Source organism: Xiphophorus couchianus, chromosome 14 (genome assembly GCF_001444195.1).
Source record: "Xiphophorus couchianus chromosome 14, X_couchianus-1.0, whole genome shotgun sequence".
Lineage (NCBI taxonomy): Eukaryota > Metazoa > Chordata > Actinopteri > Cyprinodontiformes > Poeciliidae > Xiphophorus > Xiphophorus couchianus.
In genome coordinates this window covers 18,358,059-18,379,683 of record NC_040241.1, presented here as the reverse complement: position 1 = coordinate 18,379,683, position 21,625 = coordinate 18,358,059, and the positions used below count along the sequence as shown (strand labels likewise).

Below are 21,625 nucleotides of genomic sequence, written 5' to 3'. Positions count from 1 at the left end.
CATTGAAGCATCAAGTTGTACAAAACAATTGAGACATGCATCCTGTTTAAATTGGGATTATGAAATCTCGCATACAAACAAGTTTTGTTAGTTTTATGTCTTGCCTCATAATTCCACACCCACCAGCATGAACAGGAAGGAAACGGTGTGGCAGGTATGATGTCTTAAACAATGCTAAGCCATTCATATAATGTGGCGTGATCTAATAATGTTACTTTTATACTTGAATGCACTAAAATAGCCTTTACGTATACTAAAAAGGTTTAGGACAGAATATAGAACCTTGTGGTTCTTAAGCCATACATTGGCTTAGATCAAAAGCCAGTACCGATTCTGTTTTAATGCTACTAGCCAAACATTTCTAGAAAACCAAACCAATCACAGTATTTGTAATGTTTATTTTTCAAAGAACATTGTGTTATGATCAGCTATTTAATTTGGTATCCTATTTAGATTGGAATTGTGTAAAACAATTACACCACAGAAACCAGTTTTCTTCCGAATATATCAACTGGCTTGTCAAAAGTCACTCGTTTTCCAGTGTTAGTGAAGCAGCCAGATTACTGTGGCTTCTCTGATGTCATCAATCAGCGTATAAACAAAGAAGCAGCATTTGTTTTTACTTGTGTTCTGTTGAAATGTTTTTTTTGTAAAATCCTGCAGTGGAAATCCATACTTCATAACTTGGATTAGTGGCGTAGATTTCTTGGTGGAGTAAAGATGCTGTGTCGTGTTGTTTTACTCAGGCAGTTGCTGGAAGTGGGACGTTGTTCACAACAATACCAGTCTGCGTGTCTGTGCTTCAAAGTGAAACAACTTGGAGGGGAAGTGGCCGGGTGAATGTCGTGATGAAACATCTGTCAGTGTCACACCATGCTGTTGCAGCCCTTTTCCAGTAAAAAGGGGTCATTTCTGATCCAGAGAGTGACAAAACTGTAGAGAAGGGAGGAGAGACGCATGACAGTACCCCAACCCCCTTCCAGCACTCCATCCAGTCAGAAGCTAAAACACAAGTTCTCCTCTCCCACCGCTTCAGTGTCAGCAGAAAGTTTAAACTTTAAAGGGAGTCGATCAAAGCCTTTTCAGTTTCTCTCTATGAGCCTATGACGCTGGGTGGAGCGGATGCAATTGACAAAACTGCAATATTGGCATTTGTTTGTTTGTTTTTGGTAGTTTTAAGGTGGAAAATCTTGTTAAGTGTGGAATTCCTTCATTCCCTGCTAGAAGGCTGTTTGTGGATTCAAGACTTTAAAGATTTGAAGCAAGAGCCTGGTTCAGAACACTTTAGACCTTCTTGTTCTGGTTTATCCAAAACCAGAATAACAAGCTGGTATTTAGTAGCTAATTAGTCAGGCTATCCACTCTTGTAGCAATGCTGCACTGGGCTGCTTTACAGACATGTTGCAGCATGCCAACTATAATTTTAAAACAATGTTGGCCATTTAGCTTCCCCACCATGACAGTCTAGGGTTTTCGTACCTGAAAATATTTGCAGGTAAATGTCTGTCTTGTGAGGGAAAGGTGTAGAAGCCATGGTCTGTCAGCCACCTGACTGACAATGTGTAGGAATGGTAAGGGTAAAGGTGGAGCTGCGTTACCCTGGACTCTACAGCTGGAGAAAATAGCTGTTGGTCAGAAGGTGGCATACTCTGGGACAGGTGCAACAGTGCTACCAACTGTGCCACTGTGCAGCCCACAGTTTACCATCTACCATTAAAATTATGTGGTAAAACGTAGTCATCCTGCATGTTGCCACATAACTGTAAACCCCAATTGATAATGTTTGCAAACCATGAAATCAAATCATTTTTGCTACTCTAGCTATTGAACTAATCTTGCGTCAATGTTCAGTGTACCTACCCGTTATGCTACGTAATCTAACTCCTGGTCATTTCGCTGATTTGCTGGTTTGTTCTCACTTTGACAAACAGTAGGTTAATGTGTTTTTTATAGGCTACTTATGGCCTGCAGTAAAGAAATGTAGTTCTATGAATCCATTAGAGCTCTGCAAAAAGAGGCCACCCAAAATTATTTTTGTTGATAAAGGGTCATAATTTCTTGTATTTAGTAAGATGGTCAGATGAGGATCAAAATGGAAAAAAGGAAAGCTCAAAGAATATATTATACAATAACAATAGAATACGTGAGATTTAAGTATGTTGTATGTTTGCAATCTATAGGTATAACAAAATTAGAAAGGATACAATGCCAAAGCCATGGAAATTAACGGTATGAATTGACCTAAAAGCCTGTTGTGAAAGAGTTTTAGAGCAACACTGGTATGAAAGAGGTTCTAGATTGTGTGCAGTATGATTTATAGCCAGAAAACTGACTGTCATTGCCATAAAAATGATGCTAAAACCTTTACAAGTGTATTTCTCATCCACAGCTATGAGCTTCGTTTATGGCATTTCGCCCACCTGTGGTAGAGAAAAGCATGTCATCCGGAGTGTGAAAGGGGAAGGGACTGTTTATATTCAGCTTGTTGCACTGAGTGAGAGCTCAGGGAAAGTTTTCCTCCCTTTGTTATCTCTGGCTCTGCTCCACTGATGATAGTGGGGATGCCACAGTGGAAACAGGGGTTTGCGTGACTCATACCAAAAACTACACAGACTCACACACCTTGGAAAGAATTTGCTTCCTTTCACCTTATTTTACCTCACCCCTCTGAGTTATATCCTCGGTAACACAGCTTGCTGGATAAATAATATCTCTAGCAGCTCAGCTGGAGATTTATGTACGAACTGCCTGCAGGAATCGGCGGCGACGGTGGTATCTTAGGAATCTCCAAACAGGCCTTGGATGTTTTCTAGACTAAACGTACAAGCTGTGCTTTCGTAACGCAATGGCTCTGCCTGCGTCACAGCTCTTCTGATTAAAGATCTTGGTGCATACGAGGAAAAAAAATAAATAAAACACTGCGCCGGGCCATCTGTACTCACGCTGTCATTATGTGTGATAAAGCTCTCCCTCACACAAACCTATCCCTATTATTTTGTGTGTTTTGGCCCACACACTGCATGCTGATGAGGCATATTGTGAGTCCAGGGAAGGAAGAGGGAAAAAACAGGGGGGATTAGTTGGTGTGTGTGTGTGTGAGGTCAGACTGCCCTGCGTTGCTGTAAACATGTTGATCACAAAGACCTCATATAAACCCTGATGATGAAGTCCTTCCTCTGAAGAAAGTAAAGATGCAGCCTGTTCCCCTGGTAACCGTTGGGAAGGACAAGGTTCGTAATCTTAGGTACATCACTGAGACATTCTGAATGGATTTGGACTCAGATGCACCTGGGGTCTGACCAAATTGAGTAATGAGGACTTTTGAGATTTTCTTCTTCCAATAAAAAGTGGGCGCATCTATTGTCTCAGAATGGAAAGTTTGGGGGCTTTTGGGGCTGCTGAAGTGTGGAAATCAAGACTGGAAATGATCGAGCCACCGTCAGTTGTCAATAAGACGCCCACGTCCTCATTATCGTTACAGGTTTATCAGGAATTATTGTTGTTGCACTTTCTAGTCAAGCTAAGTCTTGAGTCATCCACTTTTTCGGTTTGTCTTCCCAGAGAGTGAAGTTCTTGTTTTTGAGTCTGAAAAGAGAACCAAACTGATGTTTCCATTGAGTTTATGTGAAAATGAAGAACAAGCAACTGGAAAGAAGAGTCATTGCTCATCGTCGCTCACGTTTACCAGAATATAGAGAGAGGCTGATGAAGCAACCAGGAGTCATTGTCGGCGATTTGCCTTGTTTTTCTCAGGCTTTGAATGAGTCACTCATGATGTGTGTCTCAGAGGAGTGTTTCAGGAACCATGTGGGCAAGTTTTAGCTGTTTTTTTTTACACATCTATAAAGGTAAATATTTGTCAGAAAGCGAGTGAAAGCAGACGGCTAAAAACAAAGCGAGATCATCTTTTTAAACAGGAAACCACGGTCTTTGGTACCCCTTCAGGGAGGCCTACTTCCTGTGATGTGGACGACAGTTTCCTCTCCCCCTGAGCTCAGTTCCCCTTTTCTGTAACGTCACACATGCAAGCGGCTGATCTTTATTCATGAGTGTCTATGTGAGGAGCAGCCCACTAACCCAGTTATGTGCCATCAGTCTCAACCCAAATCCTTTCATTAAAGGTCCTCATCTATTCTTTTTGTTTCCCTGCATGTGCCCCTTTTTCCTACTTTTAAATGTGGCTGTTTTTCTTTTAAATAGATGTTAATGAACAGGTTGCGTGTGAATGTCTTTTTGTTTCTCCCAAACAAGTGAAAGCAGCTGTTAGAAGGTACAAAAAGCACTTGGCGTCAATAAGTCTACCCCTAACACCCAGGATGAGACATCTTAGTTGGCGCTATCTGCAACAGATACCAACAGATCCTGAATGTGAAGGTTTTGATCTTGCAAATGACCTACCAGCAACTTGTGACTAAAATGTTAAACTGATCTGTTTAATCACAGATCATAAGCTGGTAAATTGATGTGAAGCCAACAATTTCTCTAGTTCTTGTAGTTGTTTATAAGCAGCATATTTATTAGTCAATGTGTCCATGCGTGTTCTCTTATGTAGGTCAATAAAAATGATTAGTGTCTGGATGATTTCGAGTTCTTTCTTTGTTACAAAACGGACATTTTGAGTCAACAATCTTCATGTACATATCCTCAGATGTCCATGTTGGTTGCTAGATTGGGTTTTGTTAGGACAACATTGTAGAAGATGTGTAATATCAAGGCTCCCTCATACTTTGGTGCACTGTGCATATCCTGTGAGCCGCACGGGCTCTGCTTGCACTGTCCATGGACGGTTGTGATTTTATAGATGAGCGTACTGGTTGCCTACATTTCTTGCGACAAATAGCTTAATTTCCCACAATCTGAATGGTTTCCAGCAGCCACTGCCCATTTGTCACTGTAGCACAGAGGATGACAGTCATGCTATACGTCCTTATGACTGGTTGCAACTCAAACTCAAATTTACCCTGTTAAGTGAATGTTCCTGGGATGTCTGGTTTCAAACATATTTCCCCAGATGGATGAAACTGTACGAAACATAAAATGCATTTTAGCTCATTTTGTTTTTCCAAATGGATGGATTTAATTATGAAAAGAGAGGAGTGTTCAACTTGCTGTGTCCTCATTTGACCTGAGGATCATCATTGGCTCTGCGTTTTCTGGCTTTTCCTAAGCGTGCGTGTTTAAGGAGGCAGACGAGATGAAGTTAGCCCCCATCACCGGCTAGGATCGGCATGTGCTGACGTTTGTTCACGCACGAACAAAGAAAAAAAGAAAAAAAACATGCAGGGGAGGACGGATGTGAGGGAGAGAGAAATATTTGGTGTTTCCTCCAGAACACGATCTTTATCTGGGACTGATTATGTAATGGCCAAATGGAGAAGAGAGCGTGAGGGAAGGCGGAACAAGATGAGGAGAGAGACACAAAAAAAGACCCAAGCTTGGTCTTTCCGCTCCCCAGAACTCCTCTCCTGCCTGTTCTCCGAACCCAATCGGCTTGTTTCTTATCAAACTGGCTCTCCAGTAACTGTTGTACAATATCTTTACATTCAGCGGCGTCATGCTCACTGCTGAATACTCCTGATGTTTTCTGTCTGCTGGTGTTTGCCTCGCCATCACGAAGCTCTGTAATGTCACACTGACGTTATTGTTGTATCACTGAGGAGGATAAAAACAGAATTGCAGCCAGTGCTCTCTGTCCCACAGATGGATATTTTTTGCTGCGAATGTCGTCACCGCCTGCTTGCTCCTCTCTGGTCTGGCGGAAGATCAGAACCAGGCAGCGGTTGGCACGGCAGGCTGAAAACTGACTCAGACTCCCTGTTCGTTTTTCAACCGTTTGTTCCTCTTTGCTCCAGGCGACAATGGTGCAAAGAGGAAAGGTGCTAACCTTTCCGTATAAACCGGGAATGTCACATTTCTGAATTTCTCTCTACCTCCTTGGCTACACCCACACAGCTGATGTTTTTTTTGTTTTTTGGGGCAGAAGGGAGGGGAATAATTTGCAAGCACAGCAATGAGGGTGTTGACAGGAAGAGCTCTTTGATGAGTGCCGTCATTTGAGGGGGATTTCTGTTCAACAAGATGTACCGTGGGGGGATTTTCTCATATTAGGTTTATCATCTGGATGTGTTTTTATTGAGAAAGAGAGTGGAATTCTTTTGATTCTTCTTTTTCTATTTTGTTTAGATTTTAAAGAGTGCACAGTGAAATACCGCAACTAGTTGTGGTTGCGTGGTAGAAGTGAAAGTAATCACTCCCATTCACACACTTAATCACTTTCCAACTTGTTTACTTTTAGCTTTCAGGATGGATTGAATCATAAAACTTGTTAACTTGCAATTTGGCGGTTTGATTTCTGTCGCAGCATGAAACCCCCCTCCTCGTGGCTCATCACATCCTGTTTGTATATCTAAACACTCTCGATTTGCCTCGTGTAGTGAGCGGAGCAGACATGACATCACTTAGTCCGAGAAAATTCCCACCGCTCTCGCATCAGCGGTGATGCAGAAAGACGCCCACGGTCACCTGACTGTAAGTGGCGTCCTGAAGGGAGGCGGAGTTTTGCGGCCGCCGCTTTCGGGGAAGCCCTTTTCCAGCGTGCTGAGTCATCAGCGGGGTGGAAGGGGAAGGGGTTCCCCCCCAAAAATGAACAGAGTAATGATCGTGCACATTCTCACAGATTGTCCTGTAGGTGGTGTCACTGAGGTGATAAAACCTGAGCTGGAATCTAACACCACGGTTTGATGTCTACGTTCACGATCTTGTTTCACAAGACCGAGTTTCTCACACTTAGCTGCTGGTGTAGCTGTGAGCAAACAGATAGCCAGGGTAGCAACTGGAGTAGACTGTTTGGTCGCAACACACATAAACACACACCCTTTATAAAAGAAGTAATTATAGCCTGTTCCCTGTGTCCCCGTTTGCCCTCAGTGGTTCAGTCTACTGTCTGCTTCCCTCGATTTCTGAGTTTTATTAAATGTTTCCTCACATGTAATGGTCGACTTCCTCTTTGTGACATCAGTCCTGTTTGTGATTGTTCGCCTGTTAAATTGCTCAGTCAGTCTCACCATTGTGTCAGTGTGAGGAGAGAATCCCAATGGGTCACCCTCCCGGCCCTCGCCTCCTGGCTACCATCAGGTTTTCCACAAAGTCCAGTTTACTGTTTCTGAAGTTAGAAATGGAGGAAACTTCACGCTGGTTAACCAAACTGGTAATCTGTTTGCTAAAGTTGACATTAAAATATTTTATTTGGGTAGATTTTAATTGGTATTTCTCTTTAAATTTAAAAGATGTTGAAATAATTCAAATCAAGTTGCTAGTTTGCTAGTCTGGCTATCTGCTCTGTTAGCAGCTGCAGTCAGATGTTAAACCCACATGCCTCTTATTATGGCTTTACTGTTGTTGTTTTCCCATATTATGCCTGTGTTTTTACAACTGGAAATATATCCAAAAAGACAAATTTGTTGTTGAATGCTTTTAAAGCTTTGTATCGGTACGGCGAAAAATTTTATAGGTTTTCAAATCTTGTATCTTGTCATGGGAGCCGGCCCATGTTCTAACTTTTGTGCTTATATTGATCAACAGTTCATAAGCAGGATAATTTAAAACCTGTATTTTAAATTATCCTGCTGTATTTTCTAGACCAAATACAGCTCTACGTCTCCCATCACAACCTTGCTAGATCATTCTTGGCCTTAGAATAATGATGAACAAGTTGTATATTTCACAAATTCATTTAGTTTGCCTTGTATAAAAAAAAAAAAACTGGTTTGTAATCAAGACATAAAACGTTACGAAAATGGAAAGAAACTTTGTAAGACCTTTTCTACATTGTACAGAGTCTGGTGACATGGGAGGAACAAAAACGTGGCCACGACTCACTAACTTGTGGTAACGACTTGTTTAATTTATGACAATGACTTATTTCATGGGAACAACTTAATTATAACAAGTCATCGCCACAAATTAGACAAGTCGTTTCCACGAGTTAGTAAGTTGTGGGCATGAGGAACTGGATATTAAGGCATGGACACAAGTTGAGTTGGGTTTTTTTGGTCCCATGTCATCAGATGGGCTCTATGATATTGGTAATATGTGCTGGACAACCACGGCTAAGATGTGGTGTTCCTCAGAAACAACTCGAGTTAAATTCAGCTTGCTAGCATGTTTGCCTTTAACATTATTGCGTTTGCTGGGTTAACTAAAATTGGAGAGGATTTTAAAATCTATTTATCTAAAGCAGCATGCTAAACTTTTCTCTGACAACCACAGCTAAGATGTACTTTCATTGGCAGACACTGCAAAAGAGTCAAGAACCTGCTTGCTACCATGTTTGAGTTTAGCATTAGCATTGTCACTAAGCTAATGCTGAATACTAACTTAGGCTTTTGGTTTTTGCTCTGACACAACTTAACAAGTCTTGTTTTATTTAATAAATGTTTACTAAGTTAATGCATATTGCTCCCCATAAAAATATATTAGCCTCACTGTTCTTACCATGCTTGGTGGCACAAACAAGATTAGCATCCGACATCTTTAAAAAAAACCTTATAGTTTGTCAAACCTGGCTATTTACTCACTATTGAAAAATTAATTATTAAACAAATATTCCTGATATATAATAAAAATAATTGTATTGGCTTATATTCAGTGACCTCCAAGAATTATTTTTTATTATATTACAGCACTTTTTACCTCTGAGTACTGCCTCATGTTGTTTTTATGACAGCTTGACAACGAAGTGCTTTTTGTTTTCCAGGTCTGAAGAGATGATTGGCAGCTGAAGAGGAGATTTGACAGAACTGTGAATCAATAACTCGGTGCTAACTCTGAAAGGTGAGCCCAGCTGCAGTGCTTGCATCAGTGGGGTCTTGACAGTTTCTGCCGGCCTATCTTCGCTCCACAGTAGCATCTGGTGGAGCCTGATCCATTGTGGTGGGGTGGGTGAGATAGAGACCGTGGGCTGTTTATGTGTCTGTGTGTGGAGCGAGTGGGCTTTAAATAGAGAGAGACGTCCAGAGTTGGTGAGAGAAGAGGAACTGGTGGGAGGAACCTTTACGCATGTCCAGAGCTAATTTGGGAAAGCTAGTGGAAGAGTGCTGCACTCTGCTGAGCAAGAGGAGTGACTCATAACCTTACTGCGTGTCTGGTACACTCCAACTAAAGCAATTTCATTGAGTGAGTAGTGTTTTTAACATCTTAATCAAAATTAATAGCTGATTTTAAATTTAGGGTTTTGTAAAGCCTTGACCTGCTGATTCTGCTTCCAGCTGACTATAATTTCTCTTTAAGCTCTTTAATATAGGGCGAGCAGAGACAGTCACTGTAAAACAGGTTTTATCTTTTATTATGTTAATATTGGACAAAAATAATTGTGGAGTTGACATCTTTAAATAAATAGTCTTTAGTGTTTATTATAGCAATTAGTGGTTTACATTGCTAATGCAACTGTCTCAGTTGTTAATTTCTTTGAAAACAGACTCATATCTTTAGTCTGTTTCCAAATTCGGCATGCTCTGACAGAGGTTGAAGGATTTAGAAGTAGAAAACTGCAGCTTTTATGTAATGTATATCAACATTGTTTTGCTCTCTCTCTCTCTTTCTCGCAGCCTCATTGAACTACAAACATTTCTCTACATTTTATAGAAAGTGGTGTTTGTTAAAAATGGAGTCAGAACTAAGATCTTTAAAGCACCTTCGTGAAAATGAATGATTATTTTCCATTTAGTAGTAACTTTCATGCTACTAGATTCATCTCAAGGAGCCTGGTAATGTTTACGTGTGATGTGATCATTTACCGAAAAGATGTTTCAGACTCTGGTTGTCAGCTGATTTGTTCATCCACCTGTACTAGTTGATCAGTAAATATTTACAGCAATAAAAAATAAGTTGGATTATTGTCTGATTCAGATTAATAGTCATGCTTTTCAGTTTTTGTTGTCTTACTTTCGGATCTTCTCACCTTTTTACTTCTTGACAAGTGCATTTTAAGTCTACAGAGTTGTGTCTTTCTCCTTTGTGTTTCCACCTCCACTGTTTTCTTTTGTGTGGTCTCCGTGTGTGTGGGAAGGTGTATGGGTGTTTTCATGGCACTGTTCCCACTCTCCGCTCCATCTCTTCTCCTTAATCTATCCTTCCATCCTGTTCAGACCGTCTGTCGCTGCTGGCCCCTCTCTCCTCATCTCTATCACGCCTGCTGTAATGAGATTAAACTTTAGTGTATGCACTGGGCGCGCACAGACACACACACAGATCCAGTTAAGGAGAGCCCAGGCTTCTCTAAAGCAGTACAAGCCTGATGCCACAGTGCAGCTTGGCTTGTTTCCAATGCTGCACACTCTTGGCACGTGACCAAAGCCTCTCACTCTTAGTCTTTCCCCTCTATCAGGAGCTCCATGCTTAGGATTACAGTAACACCAGATCTGTCCTCATAGGTGAGCTCCCCACTGAGCCATCTGGGCCTCAGAAATAATCCTATTCTGTGCCATTTAACTCACTGCTGCCTCCTACTGGCTCAAGTATACAAATAAACCAGTGACAGTCAAAGAAATTAACTAAATTTAGCATTAGGGAGTAAGATGTAGCCATTGAATAGCATTCAGCATAAAATCTGCCCTAGTAGGTCACTCTCCTACCCTGTCCCCTCTCAGCTGACACAACACTGTCTCTCTGTAACTACTCCATATAATGGAGAGAGCCCAGTGGCATTTGTTGACTTTTCAATGAGCCTCTGTGTTACTCACTCTCACACAGGCTCTTCTGTTTCTCTCTCTGCAGCCAGTTGGCTTCGAGGCTCCTGGTGCTGAAGACAGGGGAGTCAGACGTTGCAGATTTTCTCAGTGTTGGAGTGAGGCCCTCTCTGTGCTGCAGTGGAGGGCTTCACAGATACAGCTAGTCTGGTGAGTGAGTAACTATCACAGCTTTTTAGATGCAACAAAACACAAGATTCTGGGTTGAAATAATTACAACTGTGGGATAGAAATGTGTGTTAGTATTAATGAGGTGGGTGTTGCTGATTTCCAGGCTGGATGCATCACTCAGTGGAGCAGTTAAGCGGGCGAGGCACACGGGACTCCTTCCCTCTGGACGGACTCAACCGGGGGCCATGGCATCCCGTGAGCGGCCGCGCCTGGCAGACAACTGCCAGGTTTGTAACCATGACAACCAGTACACAATCTTTCCTCTTTGTTTACTGTAAAGTGCCAAATCTACCTTAGAGCTACAGCTTGGAACAAAGTCCTACCAATATCACTTTGGTTTAGCTACAAGTCTGAAAACCAAGGAATAATTTCCATTTCTTTTCCTAAACAACAAACCAAATCCCCAGGTTACGAATTGCAATCTTGCTGTAGACGAATCCTTTTGGGAAAAAGTTTAAAAATCACTAAACCTATTAGCAAAGAACAAAAACGGCCTACAATTGCTGAAGTCTACTTCTGTTCTAAACAACCTAAATGAACAGTAGTAGAAATTACAGATATTGTACTTCCTTTGACTTCATTTAAACATTTCAATGACACTGAGAACATCAAATACAGTAACAGCACACCACAGGCCCAAGACAAACCCGATCCATTTTGGCATCTGCTTACTGCCGGACTGACTTGTGATTTCCACCACATACTCCTGCGTGAATACTCAATCTTGCGTGTTCAGTAGAGGGAATCCTCAAGTTGGAGCCTTTGCGTCAAGTAAGAATCTGATCGGAACGTGAAAAGTCTGATCAGAACAAAACAACACAGTCATTGTGTGTTGGGCTTTACTGATAGAAAAACAGAAAATATTTTAATGGTCAACAATTGGGGCCAATTCAGATGAAAACTGCCTGATTCTAGTTATCAACCAATGGACCTCTACTCGCCTTTTACTAAATAGTCAGAGACAAAATCTATTAATTTTTCTGTACTTAAACACCAAAGAGGTTGTATATTTCTTAGATTTAGTGAAATATAGATTTTAGAAGTGCAAATCCGCAGATCGCTACTGTGATTATCACTATATTTTAGCAGTACAAGCGTCCTCAGAATCCAAGTCAGTCAATTTTAGTGACATAAAACTTCAAGTGTTTGAAAGCAGATTTTGAGCCGTTCATTGCTTTTTCTGTTTTCAATTAGGTGTTCACCTGCAATGAACCAACCGCAGCTACTTCACCATCTACCTCCTGCAGCGCTAGGTGGATTAAACCATCACAGTAAATATTTAAGTAATGGGTAAGAGCTCCAAGAAACAAAATTCTAGTACTGGTCTCCTTGAATTAGCTTCTTAATGTTTTAAAAATGTCTTATCTATAGATGTTTCACCAATGTTCAACTTTTATTTGAATGTCCAGGCCGATGCGGGGAGAAGAAAAGCTTGATCTCCCACCAGCAATGTTCCCAGGAATGCATCGGGAGCAGCAGAGGCCTCCCCCTCAACATCTTCATCCTCCCCCTCCTCCTCCTCACAGAGTATGGGAACAGCAGTACGACTCCCACCATGCCCCTCATCCCCATCCGGTTCTGTCCCTGCCCAACGACCACACTATGCGTCTCTTTAATGGTTACCCCGGTAGCGGCGCACATCTGCTCAACCCACATCTTCCTCCTAACCGACCAAACCCACTGCTGAAGGTGAGGGGGGGAACCGACGACGACACTTTCTATGCTTCAAGAAACAAATGAACCGTTCATGTTTTTTCAGTTGGTTTCATCATCTGCTTTGGTTTGGGGGGGTTTTCAGGATCCCCAGGGTCCACCACTGCTGGGAGAAGAGATGCGGGCTCAGGTACACCAGGTAGGAGCCTCTCTAATTGGCTGTGACCTTGTTTCTTCATTATATATACAAAAGACAAGCCCAAGTCAGGCATTCACTGATTCGATGACAAGAGACAATCTAGTTAAACTATTGATGAGCTTCTCTGATATTTCTATTAACATTAATTTCTGCACACAACAGAGAGGCTACCCAGGGAAGATGCCGGGGGGTCAGCTGAAGAGACCAGGTCCTCCTCTGGGGGAGCATTCGGTCATCCAACACACTCCTCCAGTGTCCCATCACATACCTCCTCATCCAGTAGTCGAGGACACCCCCAGTCCCAGCAAGAGGAGAAAGAGTTTGGATCAGGTACACAACAGCGTATTCCTACTTATCCTATCACCTTGCCTGTCCTCCAGTGTCTGATTGTTCAGTTTGTTTCTTTAATGTTTCAATCTATGTGCAGGTGTCCCACTCAGGGTTGCAGCATTTTTCTGGCCAGTCTCCATCATCGTCTCAACAGCAGACTCCAACTCACCACCATGCCCTAAAACCTGCTTTCTGGAACCCCATCCATAAGGACAATGGCGTCCCCTGGAAGCCCCACACATCTGACAGAAAACATCCACACGAGTATCAGGTACAAACAGATGCAGAATCTTTATATTTCATTTTCAGCTTCATTGTTTTGGTGTATGGTTAATTGTTTTCTTTCTTGTGCTCTGGTTTATCAGGAAAGTAATAAACAAGGGATGTGCAGCTACACCTCAAAGACCTCTCCCAACTCCTCCAGCCCTTCTAACCTCTCACCCCATCCTCCGAACTCATCTCCGGGAGGCTACCATCAGGGATGTGCTCCCCACCTGCAGAAAGATGTGCTACAACCTCAGGCGGTGAATCATCACTCCCCTCATTCCTCCTACCCAAATCCAAGCTCCAAACTGGATCTGGGCCCCTCCTGCCAGGCTGTGGAGCCCCGTGGTCTAAACAAACAGAGAAGCCTGCTCGGTGGGGGCCACACACCGCCTACTCCAACCAGGGGAGACAAAGATCATCGGGTAAGAGCTCAGTCGTCACCAGCAAACGCTTCTGCAACCAGCAACAAAAACAACAGCAGCAGCAGCAGTGTGCCTTACTGCCACTACCAGCCTCACCCGGGGCTACGACACCCTGGTGCTCCTCCACCCCCTCCTCCTGCCAGCAGCACCTCAGTACCTCAGCAGCAACAAAGTGGTCCCAGTGAGGCTTGGAGATACCAGAGCAGACCCAGCAGTCATTCCCTGGTGAGTAGAAGTCAGTCAAGCTTGTATGAGAGGCAGTAATAGATGTGCAATAATGGACTAGAAATGTCAAAACCTGCTTCATAAACCGAGCAATTTGTTTGAACGTCATAACTGGTAATAGCTAGATTTCAGCTGCGTTCTAAAGCACAGTTCTCCAGTATACAGAGCCAGAACAAACTATTTTACTCGGTCATTGTTTTGGATAAAATAGATGACTCTTTAAAAAAAAGTCAGCCACCAAAACTGGCAGCATACATACAACACAATGAGGGACGTAGCTGATAAAATCAGACACCACACCAGTGATTTCAAGAATGTTGCATCTCCAATCTGCCTTCACATACAAATTTTTTAGCTTGGGAAACATGTTTAATAATGTGAATTGTGCCTTTAAAACTAGAAGTAACACCAACTGATGTAACTTTTTGTTTGTTTTTCAGGAGTCTAGGGTCTACGTGCCTCCAGGTCTGCTACCTCAACCCCAGCAGAGCCACAATCAGGTTGTAGACAGTCGACTTTCAGGTTCCCATCAGCATCAGCGCCACATCAGTCCCACTGTGCCCCCAACCAACTCCACCCGAACGCCTGTCATCACATCCAACCCCCCCATGTCTCTGTCCTCCTGCACTAACAGCCGCTACACCAGCAGCTCAGACAGAGTCACAGTGGCTAATGTCTCTTCAAGATCTATGTCACCCCCTGGTGGTTGCTCTGTGAACAACCGCACAAATCAAAACAGTTGGAGAGGAATGACAGATCCAAAGACCCAGAACTCCACCAGCCCCAAATCTCAGATGGATGCTCTGCTGCAGCCAGGTTGTCAGAGAGGCCGGGCTCAACAACAAGACCAGCCCAAACCTCAACACCAGGAATCTACAAGATCCCCGCCTACCAATGGGAAGATGTCATACTATGCTCAGGCTAACCCCCAACAACCTCCTCGTCAATTTTCCTCATCATCTTTGTTCTCCTTGGGGAACCAAAGAGTGGAGGACAGTGTAATCACAAGAAGAGATTCAAATCCTCTTCCCAATTCCCCTTCTACATACTGCCCAGCTTCTCTTCCTTCTGTCAACACTTTGTCTCGAGGATCCAGACCGAATCATCAGCCGCACTCCACATCGACACAGATGTTCTCCACTCCACAAGCTTCAACTTCTGTCCCTCAGTCGATGGGAGATGTCTTAGATAAGCTCGACGCTGAGCTGGAGGGGCATATGCAAGCCGAGGAGCGGCGGAGGAGAGACCGAGAAGAGCAGGAGAGGAAAAAGGAAGAGGAGAAACAAAAGAGAGAGTTGGAAATGAGACGAAAACTGGAGGAGGAAAGACAGAAGAAACAGCAGCAGGAGGAGGAAAGGAAAAGAAGAGAAATGGAAAAAATTCTTATGGAGAGAAAAAGAAGGGAATTGGCAAAGCTGGAGGAAGAGAGGAAAAAGCTGGAGTGGGAAAAGAGAGAGCAGGAAAGGAAGAGGAAAGAGTGGGAGAGACAAGAGGAGGAGCGAAAGAGGAGGGAAGCTGAGAGACTGGAAAGAAAGAAGAGAGAAATTGAAAGGGCTAAGGAGGAGAAGAGAAAACTTGAGGAGGAAAAAAGGATGGAGCAGAAGAAAGAGGAAAGCCTCTGCAGTGCTAAAGGAAAAGAGCAGACTGCCATTGAAAACCTGGAAAGACTTCTCTCTGGAAACACCCCCACAGTGCCCCCACCTCCTCCCCTCTCCGTTCCTACGCCTCCCTCACCTGCACCACCCTCCATTTCCCAGGCGTCACCTCCGTACCCCTGGCTTAGTCGTGGCGGTGTACCTCCCGCTCCGACTGCCCAGGCCCCCAGCAACCCCACAGAGAGGCTACGGCCTCCTCCCCTCACACCTCAAACTGAGTACGCTAGAGAGAAGCAGCGGCTCAGGGAGATGGGGAGTAATGGTGGTGGTGGCGCAACATTTAATCCCTCAACACTCAATACCTCAGGGATGAACCAGCCCATACACCCCAGCAAACCCCCAGCAATGCAAGCAGCACCCAACCAATCCAAAGACTCCGGCAGGGAGAGAGACCTCCCTACCTTGGCAATTAGAGAGCCCCCCAAACTTTATCAGGCATTTTCTAGAGACAACCTCCCCTTGCCACCTCTACCATCAAGCTCAGCCATTGCCAGGGGAATCAACAAGAAGTTGACTGAAAGCAGTTGGGAAAACAATGGTACCGAATCGGACAGTGCTCAGTTTGAGGAGGAGCCCTCTGAAATGTCCACAATGCTCCCTGATGGTCTGGCTAACATTATGGCAATGCTGGATGAATCGATCAAAAAAGAGGAGGAACTGTACAGCAGTGAGAAGAACGGGTGTGCAGCTCTCATACACAACTTTATCCCAGGTGCTGATCCCATGAAGAGCTACCTGTGTGCCCCAGACCTGATCCCAGCCACAAAGCATCAGCCTAATCAGGAAGATTTGGGATCAAATCCAAGCCCACCTGTGCTCAGCCGGCAAGGCTCTCTGGCATCTCCTTGTAGCCGAACTTCATCCCTTGACGAAGAGGAGGTCTACCATAAGGCTGCCCCAAGCGTTCCTCTGAGCACCAAGCCAACTGTGGACATGGAAATTGGAGTAGGGAATACAAACTACCGCCACAGTGACCTGGCTAAGCTCTATGGCCTCCCAGAGCAGATCAGAAGCGAAGCTGATGAAGAATCTGAGGAGGACTCCGAGGCGCCGTCTTGTTCTCCGCCTCCTCAAAGACCCCACCTCCATCAGACGGGGGTAAATAGTACGTTTAAGTCTTTGGCAACACTGTTGGAAAGCCAGAAGTATGCTTATCGAGGAGGGCCTTTTGGGAGACCACCTCCATCCGCTCTGGTTGGTGTCAAATATTCCTCCTCGCTGTCGCTTGGCCCTGATATCTGCCGCCAGCAGCAAGGCAGTTCTCCCACGAGTGATTCAACAAGCCCACCATTCAGTCCTGCTGTCCCATCTCAGAAATCCTTTCCTCATTCACTACTGGAGGATAAGAAGATAAAAACAGAGGACAGTGACGTGTGGACAGATGAGGGAGAGATGGAGGAAAGGGTGAACTCCATGGAGGAGAGGAAAACCATAAAGCCCATTAAGGTCATCAAGACCGAACAACAGCTGACCACCATCTCAGAGTCTTCTCTGAAGGAGCTGGGAAAGAGCTGTGAAGTCATGCTGTGTCGACATTCACTTGATAGATCCGACCGCCAAGTGAAGTCAGAGGACAGAGACAAACCTGAGAAAGTGAAGGAGCACAAAGACAAGAAAAGGAAACATGGTCACAGCCACAGCAGCAGGAAATACAAGGACAAGAAGGAAAGGAAGAAGCACAGAGAGAAGAGAGACGATGCTTCTTCTTCGTCGTCATCCTCCAGCTCCAGCCACAAACGCCACAGAGACGGCAAGAGCCACAAAAAGAAAAAACACCGCAGAGTTCTGGGTGATCTCAATCTCCACAGGCGAGAATCTGAGAAGGATCGAGCTCATTGTGAATCGGATAAAAAGAAACGGAAAGATGGCTTTGGCTCCTCTAGCGAGCGTGCAGCATGGACCTCGAGTTCAGGGGAAGTGTCTTCTGAACCCAAAAATGGCACAGACGCCGGCTCGTTATTAGGTTCCACAGACTTGATGAAATTAAAGGCGCTTTCGGACGGTCCGCCCAAGGAGCTGAAGATTCGGCTCATCAAGGTGGAAAGCGGGGACAGGGAGACATTCATCGCCTCTGAGGTGGAGGAGAAGAGGATTCCTCTCGCAGAAATCAGCATCAAGAACACTGCAAGTGAGATTATCCGCTCCTGCAAGTAAGTTCACATGGAAGCTTTAATAGTATTTTTAACTATCAAATCCTAAAGTACATCCACATTTATTTTGTTCCTGTCTCCTTGTGATTTCAGGTCGGCTCGTATCAAAGGGAAATTCAAAGAGTCGTATCTGCTTCAAGCCTTCTCTGTTAAACCCATCATAAGTACGGATGAACCCATTCCTAGGGAGAAACTCAACCCCCCTACACCTAGCATCTATGTATGTCAACTTCTTAACACACTTTGTGTTTCTGATCTGTAGCATAGTGTGTTAAGTTAGAAAGCCACAGCAATGTGCTGCCATCTTGTGGTGACTTAGAATCACTTTTTCTTGTTTGCAGTTGGAGAGCAAGAGGGATGCCTTCTCTCCGGTCCTGCTGCAGTTCTGCACAGACCCAAAGAATCCTGTTACGGTCATTAGGGGACTAGCTGGATCTCTTCGACTCAGTACGTTACCCAACCTGTCACCCAAAATTAAGGAAATTAGGCTCGATTTGTTGATGCACCCTATCAAAAGCATGTAAAATATTGCTCTAGCCTAGAAAGTGGAAACATTACACTGAAAAAAAACCATCAGTTTGTATTTATAAGAGAATGTAGATTCTGACTCTCAATCACCTTCCTCAAGATTAGAAGTCGGCAACTTCCAAAACAGGATCTTTGATGTACCACATTTAGACTTCCTGTTATCTCCTGCGGTCTTGCTCTGTCTCTCTCTGTTTCTCTCACATCTCACATCCAAAATAAAAAAAGTGTATTTAGATGACTATGACAGACTTCGCTTTAAACATCCCCACTAACACCAAAAGTATCTAGCTTTGAGTTTTTTTTCTTTCAGTAGGAACATCTTCAGTGAAGAGTGTTTTACTTAGCCCAATGTCGTAGCAATTTACACTGAAATATTGACTTGTGTCAAGTCATCGCTAATATCCATGGGAAACGACTTTCTTATAATCTTTCATTGTTCTATATGTCTAACATTCTTTCTCAATGTTTTGCAGACTTGGGACTCTTTTCCACAAAGTCTCTGGTGGAAGCAAGCGCAGACCAAGCGGTTGAGGTGAGGACTCAGGTGCAGCAGCCTGCAGATGAGAACTGGAATGCCAACGGCACGGGTCAGACGTGGCCATGCGAAAGCAGCCGCTCCTACACCACCATTGCCAAGTATGCCCAGTACCAGGCCTCCAGCTTCCAAGAGAGCCTCCAGGAAGAGAAAGGCAGCGACGAGGAGGATGAAGATGACGAGAAGAAGCCACTCGTTGGTGCTGATGCTAATAAAGATGGCTCCAAAGAGAGCAACAAGTATGTATGGCACTAAATGCGATAGAGATTTAAAAGATTGGAATCATGTTCTAACAGCCATGTTTTTCTTAGTGGAGAGCAGAAGCCTGTTGGAAAGATCATCAAATTTGGCACAAATATCGACCTGTCTGATCCCAAAAGGTAAGCAGAAGCTCAATTTTTATTTACTTTTTTAGGGATGCTGATGGCTAAAGAGAGCATGTGGTGCAACTCGTTACTGGGCATTTATTTAAACATCAAAGATGAATATATAAGTTTGACTCATTCGAAGCCCAAAATCGATGACATTCATGTCCAGTTCTGACAGCAACTGTTTGAAACATTTGGTATGTAAATAATGTTTGCTGAAAGCAGGCTTCATATGTGTTACCTCTGCTCAGGTGGAAGGCCCAGCTTCAGGAGCTGCAGAAGCTTCCGGCATTTATGCGCGTCGCCTCCAGTGGGAACATGCTGAGCCACGTTGGACACACCATCCTCGGCATGAACACCGTCCAGCTCTACATGAAGGTTCCTGGCAGCCGGACGCCTGGTAAACGACACTCAGACATGGCAAAAAAATGTTACAACACAGAAAAACTTTTTCTTTTTTTTCCCCCAGGTCAATAAACCAATACTGCTGCTGATATTATGTGGTTTTGTTCAACAGGTCACCAGGAAAATAATAACTTCTGCTCAGTGAACATCAACATCGGCCCTGGGGACTGCGAGTGGTTCTCTGTGCATGAAGACTACTGGGAGGCCATCAATGACTTCTGTGAAAAGTGAGCAGAGGAAGATAACATGATGATTTTGTAATCAAATATTTAAATAATTCAATTACATTTCTTTTCATTTCTCTCTTCAGGCATGGAGTGGACTACTTAACAGGGTCCTGGTGGCCGGTGTTGGAGGACCTCTACAGCGCCAACATCCCCGTTTATCGCTTCATCCAGCGGCCCGGAGACTTGGTGTGGATCAATGCCGGTACTGTTCACTGGGTGCAGGCCGTGGGTTGGTGCAACAACATTGCTTGGAACGTCGGACCTCTCAACGGTAAGGGGGCGTCCTCTGGTGGCTTAATGTCGATTGAATCTGCAAGGATCTTTGTCTCATTGTTCAAAATTATGCCGACAGGCTACCAGTACCAACTGGCCTTGGAGAGGTTTGAGTGGAACGAAGTGAAGAAAGTCAAATCCATCGTTCCTATGATTCATGTTTCCTGGAATGTGGCCCGCACTGTCAAGATCACCGATCCAGACACCTACAAAATGATCAAGTAAGAACAGATTACAATTAACAAACTGAGAAGTTATTCCACATCTACAAATGAAACATAAACCATCCAAAGCCACTTTAAAGAAACATTTTCCAACTTCTTTCCAGACACTGCCTGCTGCAGTCCATGAAACACATCCAGATCCTACGGGACCAACTGGTATCTGAGGGAAAGAAGATTTCCTATCAGAGTCGGGTCAAAGATGAGCCTGCCTACTACTGCAACGAGTGTGATGTGAGTATTTATCGGTCAACGCCTACGAAACGTCTTGCATTTCAAGACTTAGTTGCATTAATTCAATGAAGCTAACTATATTCACTTTCATGGAAATGTAAAAAATTAACCCAAAATACCCAATATTCTACAGACTTAAAATTTCTCAAAGGGAGGTTTTCTTATCTACAATTACGTCCTAATGAGCAAAGGAAAAATAGATATATTTTCTTGTCTTCAGGTTAGAAACTCCTTGCTTTTTTTAAGCATAAATTTCCACAAATATCAACATCCCACAGAAGAAAAAGTATCCCTACTCATTCAAAAGTTTTTTTTCTCCATTTAAAACCTGAAAGTAGAAATTATTACTATAATGGGATAGATGGTGCCCTGATCCAGACCTACGTTTTGTTTGTACTGTATTCAAATTAGTCTAGACTTAATTTAAAATTTCTTGAACAGCGAAAATACATTTTAAATAATCATTTTTTTAAAATCAGACGGCAGGAAAATGCGGCTTTGTGACTAATAATTATCTGCCTACTGGAGTTTATTTTAGTTTGATCAAGAGCTCCTCATTTTATAGGAGTTATCTGGCCAAAATAGGGGGCAGTTTAAACATTTATAGGTGTTTATGTTCATAATTCATCAAAAATTTACTAAAATAACCTAATCTAAAAACAGAATTCAGTGTCAAAAAGGCGACCACACGATGTTGCTAAGTCGTACCAATATCACATTAAACAAATATTTTTTGGGGCTTTACAAACATAATCGACGCAGGAGGCCACTGCAATGATGCTAACATGCGAAACAAACTCCTTCTGCCACAGGTGGAGGTGTTCAACTTGCTGTTTGTGACGTGTGAGAACAGCAGCAGGAAGACGTATGTGGTTCACTGTGAGGACTGCACCCGACAGCGCAGCCCCAACCTGAACAACGTCGTGGTGCTGGAGCAGTACCGCATAGAGGAGCTCATGAACGCATACGATTCCTTCGTCTTGGTGAGCAAACCTTTCCAGCTCCGATTCGTTCCGA

The 21,625-nt window shown here is 43.7% G+C and overlaps 1 protein-coding gene across 8 annotated transcripts in view; it reads left to right on the top strand.

Annotated features, from left to right (window-relative positions):
* kdm6ba (lysine (K)-specific demethylase 6B, a) overlaps positions 1-21,625 on the top strand; it is a 108,712-nt gene that overhangs the window by 85,481 nt on the left and 1,606 nt on the right. For 4 of the 8 annotated variants that reach the window (XM_028038267.1, XM_028038266.1, XM_028038272.1 and 1 more), the window contains 20 exons: positions 8,756-8,832; positions 10,774-10,895; positions 11,020-11,143; positions 12,111-12,206; positions 12,326-12,605; positions 12,715-12,768; positions 12,931-13,098; positions 13,196-13,369; positions 13,464-14,012; positions 14,453-17,817; positions 17,911-18,037; positions 18,159-18,264; positions 18,819-19,119; positions 19,192-19,260; positions 19,500-19,648; positions 19,766-19,880; positions 19,964-20,151; positions 20,233-20,374; positions 20,482-20,608; positions 21,421-21,591. In XM_028038267.1, coding sequence (XP_027894068.1) covers positions 11,025-11,143; positions 12,111-12,206; positions 12,326-12,605; positions 12,715-12,768; positions 12,931-13,098; positions 13,196-13,369; positions 13,464-14,012; positions 14,453-17,817; positions 17,911-18,037; positions 18,159-18,264; positions 18,819-19,119; positions 19,192-19,260; positions 19,500-19,648; positions 19,766-19,880; positions 19,964-20,151; positions 20,233-20,374; positions 20,482-20,608; positions 21,421-21,591 — 6,300 coding nt within the window. In that variant the 5' untranslated portion in view covers positions 8,756-8,832; positions 10,774-10,895; positions 11,020-11,024. Of the gene's footprint in view, positions 1-8,755; positions 8,833-8,949; positions 9,175-10,773; positions 10,896-11,019; positions 11,144-12,110; positions 12,207-12,325; positions 12,606-12,714; positions 12,769-12,930; positions 13,099-13,195; positions 13,370-13,463; positions 14,013-14,452; positions 17,818-17,910; positions 18,038-18,158; positions 18,265-18,818; positions 19,120-19,191; positions 19,261-19,499; positions 19,649-19,765; positions 19,881-19,963; positions 20,152-20,232; positions 20,375-20,481; positions 20,609-21,420; positions 21,592-21,625 lie in introns of all 8 variants that reach the window. The other 4 variants (XM_028038270.1, XM_028038274.1, XM_028038269.1 and 1 more) reach the window with 2 other exon arrangements.